This window comes from Melanerpes formicivorus, unplaced genomic scaffold (genome assembly GCF_026170545.1).
Source record: "Melanerpes formicivorus ecotype bairdi unplaced genomic scaffold, bMelFor1.0.p_v2 SCAF_76, whole genome shotgun sequence".
Classification (NCBI taxonomy): domain Eukaryota; kingdom Metazoa; phylum Chordata; class Aves; order Piciformes; family Picidae; genus Melanerpes; species Melanerpes formicivorus.
The window spans coordinates 2,656,926-2,672,740 of record NW_027142428.1 but is presented as its reverse complement, the minus strand read 5'-3'; the positions used below and the strand labels follow the sequence as shown (position 1 = coordinate 2,672,740).

The following is a 15,815-nucleotide window of genomic DNA, read 5'->3' as shown; positions in this document are numbered from 1 at the left end:
CATGACCAAGCTGCCTCCCCAGCGGTGGCACTGCCTGGCTGGTGCAGAGCACACAGCCCTGCCTCTGCCCCCCAAAGGACAGGCAGTCCCACTGCCGGAGATCGGAGAGCGACTCCCCTGCCAGCACCAGCCCTGAGGACAACCAGGCCTTCAAGTTCAACTCCACCACGGTGGATGGGCAAGGACTCCAGGTGGGTTGGGGTGCTGGGCTGCTGGTGAGCCGTGCCACGGGGGCACGCTGAGTGCCACGGTGGCAGCAGTGCTTTGTGCCCTCCAGATCAGCCCTCGGCCTGGGACGCACCCCCTCCTGGTGCTGGTGAACCCCAAGAGCGGAGGAAGGCAAGGGGAGCGGTAGGTGGGGTCCTGCCTGGGGGGAGCATCCCCACGGCAGGGAGGGGCTGCTTGTCCCCTGGGCTGCCCCAGCGCCTCTCTGGAGGAAGATGTGCCTCCACAGCGTGTCCCACGCCTCGCTCTCCTCAGGGTCCTTCGGAAGTTCCACTACCTGCTCAACCCACGCCAAGTGTACAACCTGGACCGCGGCGGGCCTGCGCCGGGGTACGGAGATGCCGTGGCCAGTCCCTTGCCCCCTCCCACTGCCCCTGCTGTCCCGTGTCACACCTTGTCTCTCCTGGCTCTCTCCAGGCTGAGCTTCTTTCGGGACACCCCGGATTTTCGTGTCCTGGCCTGCGGAGGGGACGGCACTGTGGGCTGGATCCTGGATTGCATAGGTGAGCGAGGAGCAGCTGTGGTGCCACACAGCATCATCCACCCACGTCATCCACCCATGTCATCCACCCACTATCCATCCCATCCACCTCCCGCTACCATGCAGGCTGCCAACGTGCTTCTGGTGAGAGCGGGGTGAGGGCCCCGCCAACATCCTTGCCCTTGGGCCAAAGAGTGTGACGGAGAGGAGCAAGGGAAGTGCCCTTTCAGCCCAGAGTGCTCTTTCCCATTACTTTACAGACAAGGCCAACTTGGTGAAGCACCCGCCGGTGGCCGTCCTGCCCCTGGGAACAGGCAATGACCTGGCCAGGTGCCTGCGCTGGGGAGGAGGTGAGGCTGGGTGAGCATTGCTGGGGGGTGGCCATCTCAGTGGCTGTAGCTCAACAGGTGCCATCCTGGGTGAGGGAGGACCTCTGGGAATCACGGAATCACAGAACATTTTCAGCTGGAAAAGATCTCCAAGATCATCAAGTCCAAGCTTCAGCCTATCATGGCCATTAAACCGTGTCCCAGAGTGCCGTGTTCCCATGTTTCTTGAACACCTCCAGGGGTGATGACTCTGCCAGCTCCCTGGGCAGCCTGTTCCAACGCCTGACCACTCTTGAAGCAAAGAAATTTTTCCCAATCTCCAACCTAAACTTCCCCTGGCACAATTTCAGGCCATTTCCTCTCATCCTATCACCTGATAGCAGAGGGAAGAGACCAACCCCCACCTCACTCCAGCCTCCTTTCAGGGAGCTGTAGAGAGGGTCTCCATCAGCCTTCTCTTCTCCAGGCTAAACAATCCCAGTTCCCTCAGCTGCTCCTCACCAGACCTGTTCTCTAGAGACCCTTTACCAGCTTCATTGCTCTTCTTTAGATAAGGCTCAGGGCTTTACCTCAGCCTTGGTACCTCCTGATAACGCTTCTAACCCCTTCCAGAAAAAGCAGCCCCTGCTTTCCAAACTCCCACCAGCCAAGTCCTGTCCAACAGCCTTTTCCATGGGGCAGAGTCTTGACACTAGTCAAAATCTGTGCCACTGCTGCATGGGATGAACTGGGGCTATCACTGGTGCCACAGCAGCAGCCTCAGGCTCTCCTGAGTGCTTGGCACCCAACTACTGCCAGCCCCACAAGACTGGCTGTGCTCCCCTTCATCATCCTACCATGCCCACCTTCTTTCCCTTACAGGTTATGAAGGAGGCAATCTGATGAAGGTCCTAAAAGACATTGAGCACAGCACAGAGGTCATGCTGGACCGCTGGCAGATAGACATTGTTCCCAGTGACAGAGAGACCAACGGAGACCCTGTCCCATCCACCATCATCAACAACTATTTCTCCATTGGGGTGGTGAGTACCATAGGAAGGGAATGGGTCTCAGAGGCAGCCCAGAGCACAGCAGCCATGATTCAGCTGGAGAGAACAGCACAGGGCTAGTAATCAGTGCCCAGGTCAGCACTGTGCTATGCCTCCTGGGGCCCATTAGACATGGCAAAGCAGATGGAAGAGTTTCAGAAGCCAGCAAAGCAGGGAAACTGTCACCTGGGTCCCCACAGCAGCTGCAGCCTCAAACTCACCTGGATCAAGGGATTCCTAGGAGCATTTCCCACTCAGCTGGTGGGAAATGGCTTGGTTGCCCTGAAGTTCTTGGAGCAATTCAGCCAAGCAGCTGCACTCAAGGAGTGCCAGTCCCCTGCCTCCTCCTACACTCATCCTTAGCCCTCTTTCCAGCTAGCCCCAAGTTAATTCCCAAGACAAGGGGCTGGTGATGTTCCTCAGTGACCATAAAAGCTTTACTAAGTGTTTGGTGAATCTCAGTGTTTGAGCTTGAGCCTTCCCAAGCTGGAGACTCTTCCTCTCTGCTCTTCCTTGCTCACGTTTCCAACTTTTCACAGGCTCCTGCTGTTTTACTGTTTTTATTAGCACTTGGCATGGCAGCACATCAATGCAAAAGCAGGCAAGGAATCTTTCTCTTCCCAGCCAGAAATGTTGGAAGAGCAAGTGTGCAAGGAGCTTAAATGAGGTTCAGGGAATGTTAGATCCTCAGGGGTGGGTTGAGGTCTGCTGAACCCCTCACCTGAAGCTTTTGCTGAGACAGTACCCACTGGCAAAGCCCCACTTTGGTGCTCGGACCTGTGGTCTCCTCTGTTTTCCTAACTCAGGGAGGTTAGGGAGCCCAGGGAGGATGGCAGCCCTGTGCCATGGGGGCTTTCCCCAGTGCCAGGGGTAAATCCTGGGAGCAGCAGGGCTTCGAGGGTCCTCAAAATGAGTCATGGAATCACCGAATCATTCAGGTTGGAAAAGCCCTCTGAGGGCTCTGAGTCCAACCATCAACCCCCCTGTGGCCATTGAACCATATCTCCAGCTGCCATGTCTACATGCTTTCTCAAACACCTCCGGGGATGGTGACTCCACCACCTCCCTGGGCAGCCTGCTCCAATGCCTGGCTGCTCCTGCAGGAAAGAAATGTGTCCTAATATCCAACCCAGCCCTCCCCTGGGACAGTTTCATTGCATGTCCCTGTGCCCTGTCCCCCCGCAGGATGCCTCCATTGCCCACCGTTTCCACATCATGCGAGAAAAGCACCCTGAGAAGTTCAACAGCAGGTAAGGGCTGCCCATGGTTCTCCCTGAAAGCTGGGTGTGGGAGAACGCCCCACCACTGCTGAGCACCAGAGCAAGGGGATGTGCTGATGCATGGCATGGCTGGTGGGCAGGGGCCCAGGCACGGTGGAGGTCCAAGGCGCTCCGTTTCGACCCATGCAGCATGGTGGGCTGCTGGAAATTGGCTGTACACCCAATTAGCTTCATTCATGCTTTATAATTAGCAGTGAATTCCAGGGCTGGCAGAAGCAGGCCAGGCAGCCAGGGCAAGGCAGGCAGCAGGTCCCAGCTTGCTTCCACTGTGCTTGAGGTGCATGGAAGTGGTGTGATGGCAGCATGAGTTGTGGCTTGCAACCCCCATCCCCGTGTTCAGAAAAGCCTGCTGGAAAAGCCCCAGATGGACACAAGCATCTGGCTCTGCAGCCCTGTCAAGGAATTAGAGCTCATGCTCAGCTGCTGAGAACCCCTGAAGGCACCTTGTCCCATGCTGAGGCACCACTCAGCACCTGCATCCTTCTCCTCTGTGGGGTGTCAGAACCACATTTGCCTGGACCAGCCCCTGTCCCACAGCACACCAGTGGTCCCTCCCTGTCATGGCTCATGTCCCCATTGCAATGGCTCCAGAAAGGCTCTGGGGGAAGCTATGGCAATGTGCTGCTCCTGAGCAGATGCTGATGCTTATCTATGCCTCAGGATGAAGAACAAGCTGTGGTACTTCGAATTTGGGACATCAGAGACCTTTGCAGCCACCTGCAAGAAGCTTCATGACTATGTTGAGGTGGAGGTGGGTTTGCTGGCATGGCCCCTGGCTCCAGCCACAGCACAGAGACTTTTGGAGAGGTGTTGTCCATGGGTCTCATGGGCAGAGCTTTAGGCTGTTCAGGAAGAGGGTGCCACAGCATCTCTGACCTCTTACAGTGGCAGAAGGGTGCAGTGGCTACCGTGTCAACCCCAAGCACAAATCCAGGCTGGGCAAGGAGTGCCTCAAGGGCAGTCTGGAGGAGAAGGACTTGGGGGTATCAGTTGATGAAGCACTCATCATAAGCCAGCAATGGTTACTGGCAGCCCAAAAGGCAGCCACGTGCTGGGCTGCATCAAAAGAAGTGTGAGCAGCAGGATGAGGGAGGGGATTCCGCTTCTCTGCTCTACTCTGGTGAGACCCCACCTGGAGCACTGCATCCAGTGGTGCCCCTAACACAAGAAGGACATGGAGATACTGGAGTGGCTCCAGAGGAGGGCCATGAAGATGATCAGAGGGCTAGAGAACCTCCCTTATGAGGAGAGGCTGAGAGAGTTAGAGTTGTTTAGCCTGGAGAAGAGAAGGCTCCAAAAACACCTTAAAGCAGCCTTCCAGTTCCTGAAGGGGACTATAGCAGAGCTGGGGAAGGACTTTTCACCAGGGCTTGTAGTGGCAGGACAATGGGCAATGGCTTTGAGCTGGAAAAGGGGAAATTAGGATGAAATTCTTGACCATGAGGGTAGGGAAACACTGAAACAGGTTGTCCAGGGAGGTTGTGGATGCCCCCTCCTTGTAGGTGTTCAAGGCTAGGTTGGATGAGTCCTTGAGCAACCTGGGCTAGTAGGAGGTGTCCCTGCCCATGGTGGCAGGGTTTAAACTAGATGAACATTAAGGTCCCTTCCAACCCAAAACATTCTATGCCCCACTCTGCTGCTAAGTCAGGCAGCTATGGGCAGAACAGCCTTGTATTTTCCCCTGCTTCCCAGCTGTATTTGAGAGCATGCCTGGAATATTCCTTTTGCAAACTCCACGTCTGCTCCCAGTCCATGTGGGCTGAGATGGGAACAGCCTTTAATTGGAACTGGGAGGAGAGCCTACAGTTGCCAGGAGTGCTGTCATTCCTCTGCTCCCGCTCCTGCCGTGGGTTTCATCCTCTGTTAGGAGCTTCAGCCTCTTCTTATCTTGGCATAAATGACTCTGTTATAGCTTAGGCTTGAGGGCCAGGAGAAGCAAACCAAAGAGCTGCTGTAAGTGGGACCAGGCAGTGGGCACAGGGGCACTAGTGGCAGGCAGAGAGAAGGCAGAGCTAGAGGAGCTGGCAGTGTGGCACATGTGGCCATAGGCAGGTGGACTTTGAAGCCTGTTTCTCAGCGTGGAGTTGCATCTTTCCCAAAGGCTGAGGGGAATAGCTGCACCCTCAGCAGCTGGTGGGCAGGAGCAGCAGTGCAGCCATCTCACTCCCTTCACTGGCCACACACTGGCATTTCGGGACAGATAAGGTTCATGCTGCTGGAGGCCACAGTCACTGAGTGGTGGGGGGTTGGAAGGGACCTCTAGAGATCACCCAGTACCAACCCCACTGCTAAAGCAGAGCCTTCCCACAGCAGGTTGCACAGGAATGCATCCAGGCAGGTTTTGAAAGTCTCCAGAGAAGGAGACTGCACAGCCTCTCTGGACAGCCTTCCCCAGGGCTCAGGCACCCTCACAGAAGGAAGTTTTTCCTTATGTACCAGTGAAACCTCCAGGGTTCTGGTTTGTGCCTGTTGCACCTTTTCTTATTGCTGGGGATCACTGAAAAGAGCCTAGCCCCATCCTGGTGACCTCCACCTTTTAGCTCTTGCTGAGTGCTGAGAAGATCCCCTCTCAGGCTCCTCCAGGCTAAACAGTCCCAGGTCTCTCAGCCTCTCTCCTCCCAGAGATGCGTCAGGTACCTCAGCATCTTGTGGCCTCAGCTGGACTTCCTCCAGTACTTCCCTGTCCCTCCTGAGCTGGAGAGTCCAGAACTGGACACAACGCTCCAGATGTGGCCTAACCAGGGCAGAGTAGAGGGGGAGGAAATGGCCCTGAGGTGCCCTGTGCCCCTCGCGAGATGCCCTACACGCTGCCCGAACGCCCCCTGCCAAGCTGCCATCCCTGGTGGTTGCGCCGGGTGTCGCTGCGCTGGCAGGAAAGGGTTAACCCCGCAGTGTTTGAAGTTGAAAGCTCAGCCTGTCCTCCCCCCCAGCTCCCAGGCAACTGTCAGCCCTGCAGAGAAATGGCAGTTTTGTGTTGGAAGTTGGCACTCCTTCCCCTGCAGCTCCTGGAAATGAATTTTCTTTTTCCCCAGCTGCAAATTTGGAGTCGTGGCATCGCTGCCAGCACGCCGTCAGCTGCCCCTGCTCAAAGAGCCCATTGTGGCCCCGCTGGCACGCTGACAGGGGGGGCTGCGTGGGGAGAGAGCGCTCCCCACACGTGTGTGCGTGGGCAGGCGTGGGCAGCTGGGGTCCTGCCCAACCCCTACCCCATCGGGCAGCCCCAGAGCCGCTCGCTCCCCTTTCCCCAGGGACGGACTGGTTCCTGCCACCTCGCAGGCTGACAGGAAAGATGCCTGCAGCAAGGGTGGTGCATGGCTGGGCCAGGCATGGGGTGTGCAGTCCGTCCCACACGGAGTCAGAGCCCTCCTGCTCAGCATCTGCTGCTTGGAGCTTTGGGGTCTTTTCTGTTGGTATAAATGTTCACACCTTGAGTATTGGGTTCATGTTTGTGACCCTCACTCCAAGAAGGACACTGAGGTGGTGGACTGTGTCCAGAGAAAGGGAATGAAGCTGGTGAAGGGTCTGGAGAACAGGTCTGGTGAGGAGCAGCTGAGGGGAGTGGGGTTGTTTACTCTGGGGAAGAGGAGGCTGAGAGGAGACCTCATTGCCCTCTACAAGTCCCTGAAAGGAGGCCAGAGTAAGGTGGGGGTGGATCTCTTCTCACATGCAACAAGTGACAGGATAAGAGGAAATGATTGCAAGTTGTGCCAGGGGAGATTCAGGTTGGATATTAGGGAGAAGTGTCGTCACAGAAGGGCTTCTCAAAGCCTGTAACAGGCTGCCAAGGGAGGTGCTGGAGTCCCCATCTCTGGAGGTATTTAAAAGATGCATGGAGGTTGTGCTGAGGGGTGTGGTTTAGTGGCAGTGGCTTAGCAGTAGTGGTGGGGTTGTGAGCTCTAGGGGAGCAGTGGGACTTGATGATCTCAAAGGTTTTTTCCAACCTCTATGGTTCTGTGATTGTAAATCATAATGGAATTTAAAAGTATTGGAAAAGAAGGGATTTACATCCTTTAGGAGCCTCAGAGAGACAGCTCTTCACTCCCAGACCAGAAGATTTCTGCCTTTTACTTTCAACCTGAGGCTAAAAATAAGACAGGAGAGCAGAGCAGAGCACAGAGACATTTGCTTGCATGCACACTCAGCTCTGCATATGTGCGGCTGGCATGCTCAGCACTTACTGACAGCACCTTCAAAACGAGATCCAGACCTTCACTCTTTGCTAGAGGAGAACTGGAGTCAGAGCAGTGGCAAGAGGTTCCTCAGCCCACTCACACTGCTCTCAGCAAGGCAGGTGAGGGCAGAGATGCTGTCACGTCACCAAAGGGCAAGGGAAAAGTGGTGCTGATGTCTGAAAGCATGGAATGGCAGGCAGAGAGCAGAAGTGTGCAGGAGAATGGAAATGCAGTACAGTGGAATGGAAAAGCTGCTGCTTCCTCCAGAGGTATCTAGAAAGGGATCCAGTGTTGTCTGGGTACCATGAGAATCGTAGAATCATGGGATTGATTTGGTTGGAAAAGATCTCTACGACCATAGAGTTCAACTGCCCACCCAACACCACCATGGCCATTAAACCATGCCCCAAAGTGCCATGTCCACGGTTGTCTTTAACACCTCCAGGGCTGGTGACTCCACCACCTCCCTGGGCAGCCTGTTCTAATGCCTGACCACTCTTGCAGCAGAGAAATTTTTCCTAATCTCCAACCTAAACCTCCCCTGACACAATTTCAGGCCATTTCCTCTCATCCTATCACCTAATAGCAGGGAGAAGAGACCAATCCCCACCTCACTCCAACCTCCTTGTAGAGAGCAAAGAGGTCTCCCCTCCGCCACCTCCTCTTCACATTAAACAACCCCAGGTTCCTCAGCTGCTCCTCACCAGACCTGTTCTCCAGACCTTTCATCAGCTTTGTTGCCCTTCTCTGAATGCACTCCAGCAGCACCTCAATGTCATCTTTGTAGTGAGGGCCCCAAAACTGAACCTAGTACTCAAAGTACGACCTCACTGATGCCCAGGACAGGGGCATGATCACTTCTGTGTTCCTGCTGGCCACACTGTTGCTGATCCAGGCCAGGATGCTGTTGGCTGCCTTGGCCACCTGAGCACATTGCTGGCTCATGTTCAGAGAGCAAGAAGATCTGAAGTTAAAAAATGCATTTCCATGGTTACTGCTTCCAGTTCTGTGGGGAAGCCACAGACAGCAGCTATTTTACCCTTTACAGGGAATTTTCAGCTGTGTGACAGCACAGCCCAGCTTAGCAGCTCTAGGAGGTTCTGGTTTCTCTCCAAAACCAGACATCTTCCCTATCCTTTCCTTCCAGTCTCATTTCTAGTTTCCAAGTTGCCCTTGAAGGCAAACTGGTTTGAGTTTGGTTTTGAGCCAAGTTTCTGATTCTTCAGAGTCAGTTTGAGCAAAGGGAAGTGGGAAAGCACCTGCTGGAGATGCTTGGATGGAGGTCACTCCAAGGCTGAGGTAGTTATCACCTCCTATTTGAGGTTGCAGCACAGAGCCTGAGTAAGGTTTTATGTGTCTTCATAGGAGTTTGCTTTTCAAAACATGTAGTAAATTTAATGTCAAAAGAGAGGGGAAGTGGTGGTTGTCAGCCCAGACAGGGCTATTTGTTTGCACCTTCAGTCCCAGCCAGTACGGGGCCGGTTCATAGCTTCATAGAATGGTTTGGGTTGGAAAGGACCTTAAAGATCATCTAGTTTCAACCTCCAGCCGTGGGCAGGGACAGGTTGCTCAAGGCCCTGTCCAACCTGGCCTTGAACACCTCCAGGGAGGGGGCATCCACAACCATGCTGGGCAAGCTGTTCCGGTGTCTCACCACCCTCACTCTAAAGAATTTCTCCCTAATATGTAGTCTGAAGTTTCTGATTTGCTCTGGGGGCCACTCAGCAGCATGTCTGGGGAGCCCTGCTCCTTCAGCAGGCAAACAGCAGGTGGGGTGCCATGGTCTGACACTACCCATGTGCCTGGCAGTGTGATGGGACCCTGCTAGACCTGAGCAACACGTCCCTGGAGGGCATTGCCATCCTCAACATCCCCAGCATGTATGGAGGCTCCAACCTCTGGGGTGAGACCAAGAAGCAGCGTGGGTACAACCGGCTGGGCAAGAAAGCACCGGAGAAGCTGCATGCCACAGTGGTCACTGATGCCAAGGAGCTCAAGTTCTGTGTGCAGGGTGAGTGGCAGCACTTGGTAGTGACTGGGCTTTGTGGGGTGTGCAGGTTGTTCTGGCCACAGGTGCTGGGGCAACAGCACTGGAGGCATTGCTGGCAGTTGACTGCCTTTTGGGGTGCCAAAGTAAACCCAAGAAAGATCTGGTCAAGCTGGTGGCTCTGTCTGCCCTGGGTATGCTCCAGCACTGCGTTTCTCAGGGCTGGCCATGCCAGGGAGGATGCAGTTCCCATGTCCTGCCATCCATCTCTCTTCTCAGCCTTTGGGGATCGTGGCTCAAGGGATGCCTGGATGGGGTTAGGCTGGGCAGCCCTGGGAACCCTGCAGGGCTGACAAGCAGCTGCTGCTGAGGAGAGCTGGAAGCAGAGCTGGCACCAAGGACTTTTGTAAGCATCTTCCCAGGCTTGGCCACAGTGCTGCCAGCCTGGCTGGGCAGTTTTGTGAGCAGCATGGTACCCGTGCCGTGCCCTGGCCAGCACCTCGCACCCACTGCTGCAGTCACTGGAGCACTCCTTGTGGACGTGGGCAGCCTGAAGTGCTGGCAGGGTTTCCCAGCAGAGATCCCTGGGTTAAAAAGCATTAAAACACCCCTATCTGCCACCTGCCACCTCCCCCAGCCTGGGGCTGGAGTGGGAAGAAGCCCCCTTGCCATGTGGGTGCCAGGACTGGTGTCACCAGGTACCCCAGGCTGTCAACAGCTGTCCTTCCCTGGGTGAGTCTGTGGGAATGGGCAGAAGGGAGTGGGGCAAAAGCTGTTCCAAAGGGTGGTGAGAGGCAGCAGTGCTGGGCACCTGGGCACATTCCCACTTGCAGGGCTACAGGAGAGCATGGGGGGTGCTCAGGAAGTTTCTTTTGAGGAGAGTTCCACCAGGAGTGAAAGACAACCCTGAAAGAGTGAGAGATGAGTGAATTGCCCTGGGGTTGGCTGCCTTTGCTGGTGACCCAGAAGAGCAGGAGGAGATGAAAAAGGGGCCAGTGAGCCTGAGCAGATCTTGGCTGGGGGAAGATTCCCCTGTTCATGTACCCCAGGGCAGCTGGGAGAGGTTCTGCTGCCATTTCACACAACACTGCAGACAAGCAGCTAAAAGAGCTGGTGAGGATCCAGGCTGCCACCCTGAGCCATGTAGCACTGGGCACTGCTTCAGACCAGGATTATTTGTGCTGCAGGGATGTTGGGCAGCAGCACTGGCCAATACCCAGCTCAGTGGTCTTGAGGCACAGTGAACATAAGGACACAGCCCCACTGCTCTCCAGGGCAGCCAGCAGCCCCAGTGTGCTGGCCCTGATCACAGAATCACAGAATGCTGGGGGTTGGAAGGGACCTCTGGATTTTGAGTACAATCCTCCTGCAGTTTCACCTAGAGAAAGTCACACAGGAACCTGTCCAGGTAGGTTTTTAAAGTCTCCAGAGACAGAGACTCCACCACATCTCTGAGCAGCCTAGTCCAGTGCTCCACCAGCCTTAAATTAGAGAAGTTCCTCCACATGTTTTGATGGAACTTCTTAGGTTCAAGTTTGTGCCCTGTCCCTGGGCACCACTGAAAACAGACTGGTGTTTCAAGGTGATGGCAGAAGGCAGGAGGACTCTGGGAATGGGGGAACTGACTCAGGTCCCTCTCTCTTGCAGACCTCAGTGACCACCTCTTGGAGGTGGTGGGGCTGGAAGGTGCAATGGAGATGGGGCAGATCTACACGGGGCTGAAGAGCGCTGGGAAGAGACTGGCCCAGTGTTCGTCTGTCACCATCAGGTACTTGTCCCTCTTCTGGCTGAGCACACACCCAACAGCAAAAGCTGGCACCTGTGTCACCCTGAATTCCCTCTGTTTGTACTTTGCAGGACCTCCAAGCTGCTGCCCATGCAGGTAGATGGGGAGCCCTGGATGCAGCCATCTTGCACTGTGAGTCCATGGGTAGGGAGTAGCTCTGCCATGGGCAGCTGGAGTGGGCAGGGGCTGGCACACAGTGGGATGGGGCAGACAGGGGCTGGCAACATGGTGGGATAATGCAGGCTCCCAGTGCAGTGTGGCAAAGCCCCTGGAGTTGCAGGGAGGCTCCTGCACTTGCTGGTCCATGGCTGCAGAGCTTGGCCACCTGCACTTTCTGTTTGTGCCCATGCCAGCCCTGAACACAAGGCAAGCTGTCACAGAAGCTGTGGGCATGGGGATGCATTCATCCCTTGCTGGGCAGGTGGGTGCAGCAGCATCCCTTCCCAGGGAGGCTGCACAGGGGTCTCCCAGCATCCAGCAGGCAGCTTGCCCAGAGGAGAACTCCTCTGCCTGTCCCAGAGTGCCTGAAGGTGGCTCTGGAGCTGTTACTCCTGTGCAGCAAAGCACTTGATGGCCCAGCTGGAGGTGGCAGCAGCTCCTGGCCCCGGTGCTGGGTGCTGAGCTGCTTCTGGCTTGCTTGGGTCACTCCCTGAGGTCCCTGGGCACCACTGAAAACAGACTGGTGTTTCAAGGTGATGGCAGAAGGCAGGAGGACTCTGGGGGTGCCCAGAGGGCTGAGGCTTCAGGAGCCCCTTACTGAGCTGGGTTTTTCACTTCTTTTTAGATCAGAATTACACACAAAAGCCAAGTGCCAATGCTGCTGGGCCCCCCACAGAAGAGCAGCTTCTTTTTCCTGAAGAGGAGAAGCCGAACTCGAGATTAAGCAACGTGCCAGGAGCCACAGCCCAGAGCAACCTGGCATCCTGGACACCCACCTGCTGCAGGGAGTCCCCAAATCCCTGCTCTACAGCAGAGAGAGAAAACATCTCCACAAGCTTGGTGGGGATGACTTGACCTGGGAAGGCCTTGGAAGCTCCTTTCCAACCACCCCAAGTATCTTCTCCAGCTGATGCAGAAGCAGTGGGTGAAGGCAGGCTGACGGCTGGGGAGTGCGTTCGCCAGAGCCAGTGCTGGGACTGGTTGTTTTCCACCTTCTTCCCCCCTCCTCCTTTATTTAATACCACCCCCACCCCCCTGGCAGAGCTGCAGAGGAGCACTCCTCCGAGGAATGTGGGGTTTCACTTATTTATTTTCTGCTCCTCTTGAAGGACACTCCATGTTCTGCTGTGCTGGCTTCCCCTCCACCAACCCTGCTACATGGGACAAGTTATTTATTTCCTTAGCCTAGATGAGAGAGTTCCTGCCATGCCTTTGGCATCTCTGGGGTGGGTCTGAAGCAGATGCAAAGACAGCCCTGGCTGCTGGCCCTGGTTGCTGCCAGTGACGGGATGAGCTGGGAACAAGCAGTGCCTGGGCCATGGGGACAAGCATGGGGTGGACAGGAGGAGACTGTGTTTTGTTGTGGAAATGGCAAAAAAGGGATTCTAGGGGGGAGCTGTAAATCCTGGGAACCCCCCACGCCCCAGCTTTGGCCTTTGTCTTCATATTTATGTATTTATTTAGCAAACTTGGGGGGGACTTTGGTGATTGCCTTCTTTTCAGGAGCCTGGTCTGGACACCACACCACCTTCCTTCTCTGCTGGCTGTCCCCCATGGCACCTCCTGCTGCATGGGACTTTCCTCTCTCCTAACATCTGCCAGCCTGCACCAGGAACTGGGGACCCTGAGGACAGACATTCAGATGCTCTTCTCATTTGGAAATGTGTCTGTCCCCTTCTGCTTTTTTACTTCTCCTCATGTGCTTGGCCAAACCTGTGTTCTCCCAGCGGCTCCTGGTATTGTTCCAATGCTCCTGGATGGCTGCAGGGCTAGGGGCAGAGCTGCTGCACCTTGGTTTCTGCATGGCCAGGTCTCCCCTGGCCCCACTCTGAAGCCAAATAGCTCCACAGCTGCTACTGCTGCTGCCAGCCCCTTGCCTGCACCCAGCCTCTTCTTGTCTCCTCACCCAGCTGGCTGCCAAAGCTCAGCAAAGATGCAGGGGCAGGTTTCCGTGGCCTCACTTGTGTGTCTCCCACCAGGAGCATGAGGACAGATCACAGGACACAGCTTCTCCCCAGGGCACAACAGAGACCAGCAAATAGATAACTGCATGGAGGAGGCAGTGGTCTGGGTGTGTGCCCCACTTCATGGTGCTCCCAGGACTGGCCTAGGGAAGGGCTGCTGGTTGCGTATGCAGGTACCCCCTGCCTCCTGTGCTGGCCCTGCCTGGGGGGACAGTCAACTGCCAAATCAGGCTGTGCTCCCAGGCAGCTCTCCAGGCTCTGGCAGAGGCCTCTGTGCTGCTGTGGGCAAGCTGGAAGTGGTGTGTGCCTCGTGGCTGTGGCTGCAGGCAGGGGCACCACTGCTTGTCCCTGCTCTGCCCCTGACACAGAGCACAAAGGCCTGGCTGGGACAAGCCACGCTGTCCTCCCTAGTGACCCAGCACCTGGTCCCTCCCCATGCTGCAGGCCCCCATTCAATAGCTTTCCCCTGGCAGTGCAGAGGGTACTGCCATCATTATGCTTCAGAGTGAACAGAGTGAAAGGGAATTGTTCCTCCCCCTCTCCTGGCAGGGACAGTGCTGTTGGGCACTTATTTAGGCTTCAGCTCAGAGTTGTGGAGTCTGTAAAGCCCTGCTGACATGAGAGGAGGCCATGGCACTCCAGGAGCCTCTAAGTCCCCAAGTCCACCTTAGCCAGGGCACAGAGGGATGCTCTGGTGGGCTGCTGAGGTGTCCTTTTCTCCAGCCCTTTGCACCATCAAGGGTGAGCTGGGGAGGGGGTGTTGGCCATAATGCCACACCAAAGGGGCCCCCAAAGACAAGCTGGCAGGGGAGCACCAGTAGTGCCCAGCGTGCAGAAGGGGCTCAGCACCACAAGGAACCTGGGGCTGAGCACAGGCCCGACTGGCTGGTGCAGAGGTCACCACAGCTCATTGGAGCAGCCACCTGCATGATGGGCACGCTCCACCCATGGTGCAAAAATCCACTGTCCTCCTCCTTTGTCAGCGGGGCAGCCATTAATGAGTAGCCAGGTGAAGGCGTAGGAGAACAAAGCCGAATAAGCCTCGGAGGCTTGCCATGGAGCAGCAGCCTCTCCCCAGCCTCTCCCCTGCAGTGGCTGAGCTTTGCAGCTCCAACGTGTGGGGAGGGGGAAAGGGGAAAACCTCAACCATCTCCAGAGCTTTGCCAGCAGGCAGGGTGATGGGTTTGACCCACGGGCTGAAATCACCCAAGGTCAGCAGTGTTTCCAGCAGTGGTTTTGGGCTCCATTTCCCTGCCTGTTTGGCCTCAACCCCGTGTTTTGTCCTGGGGCTCTGATTACAAGGTTCCTGTGTAGAATCAGCAGTGGTTTCCACCACAGACCCGCTCCTTGCACCCAGACATGGTCTGCTGGGCTCTGGGCAAAGAGCAGCTCTCAGGCCGCAGTTGCTGTTCAGCGGTGGCAGAACCTGCGGGTGCAAGCGGGCACTGTGCCCATAGCCACATGCATGGGGCCAGAAGCGTGCCACAGGCACGAAACTCTCATTCGAGCCCAAAGCCAGAGGGAAGCACTCAGATGCATGTCCTGCAGGGCACAGGGAGCTCAGGGCCACCACTCTGCGCCAGCAGGAAGATGGCACTGCTCTGCAGATAGTGATGGGCTCTGATACATACATCCTCTTCTGATGATCGGTGAGACAGCCCCTGCCACCTTCCCGAGGGGACGCAGCCTCAACGCACTCCAGCCATGCTGACACTACAGTTCAGTGGGCCAAACAGCTAGCCACCTCCTTAGTCCAACAGTACAAAGGTCTCCAGCCCAGGAGGGGACCTACAGGGCCTGGGACAGCAGCCTGGATGTCCACAGCTCTGGAGAGCAATGAGGCACATATCCACGAGGCCAGTGAGGCTCCCCAACCCCCCTTGTCTCCCTTGGTGTTTCCTCAGCCTCCTTCATCCCCCAAAGGCTGCAGGATGGAGCAGGAGCTCTCAGGCACACTGAAGCCACAGGCACCAGGAGTGCTGGAGGACTCCTGAGAGCTGTTGAACCCCATTCCCATGGGAGCCCCCTCAGCCCAGTACCAGCCCTGTCATCCCACTGTGCGTAGCCGTGGTTGCTTGCATGGAAATGGCGTCCGTAGCCTAGCACGTGTTGCCGTGTCCAGCTGGACTGCTGTGGGCTTGCCTCAAATAAAGATGGTGGTGAAATACTCCTCTGGTCCTGGGGTGCACTGGGGGGGTTCCTGATTCCTTGCCAGGCCCATGGAGTCCCCCGAGGCGGGATGCTGAGCTGAAGGGGGGTTGTGAGCAGCAGCAGGGTGGAGCGGTGCTCAGCAGGAGCTGCTACTGCCTATATTTGGAGCCTGACAAATTTAATTATTTTTTTTTCCAGAGGGGGCTCTATATTTAGTAGGTACTGGTCACCATTCTCTCTCCCAGCCCTGGCT

The 15,815-nt window shown here is 56.1% G+C and overlaps 1 protein-coding gene across 1 annotated transcript in view; it reads left to right on the top strand.

The window, feature by feature from the left end:
- Positions 1 to 15,569, top strand: part of LOC137454139 (diacylglycerol kinase beta-like) — a 33,530-nt gene extending 17,961 nt beyond the window's left edge. Inside the window, exons 14-25 of the mRNA XM_068164065.1 lie at positions 78 to 191; positions 278 to 351; positions 481 to 555; positions 643 to 728; positions 967 to 1,056; positions 1,897 to 2,057; positions 3,249 to 3,313; positions 4,004 to 4,094; positions 9,325 to 9,526; positions 11,150 to 11,270; positions 11,360 to 11,420; positions 12,073 to 15,569. Of these exons, the coding sequence (XP_068020166.1) occupies positions 78 to 191; positions 278 to 351; positions 481 to 555; positions 643 to 728; positions 967 to 1,056; positions 1,897 to 2,057; positions 3,249 to 3,313; positions 4,004 to 4,094; positions 9,325 to 9,526; positions 11,150 to 11,270; positions 11,360 to 11,420; positions 12,073 to 12,171 (1,239 nt within the window). The 3' untranslated portion in view covers positions 12,172 to 15,569. The remainder of the gene's footprint in view (positions 1 to 77; positions 192 to 277; positions 352 to 480; positions 556 to 642; positions 729 to 966; positions 1,057 to 1,896; positions 2,058 to 3,248; positions 3,314 to 4,003; positions 4,095 to 9,324; positions 9,527 to 11,149; positions 11,271 to 11,359; positions 11,421 to 12,072) is intronic.
- Positions 15,570 to 15,815: the final 246 nt, after the last annotated feature.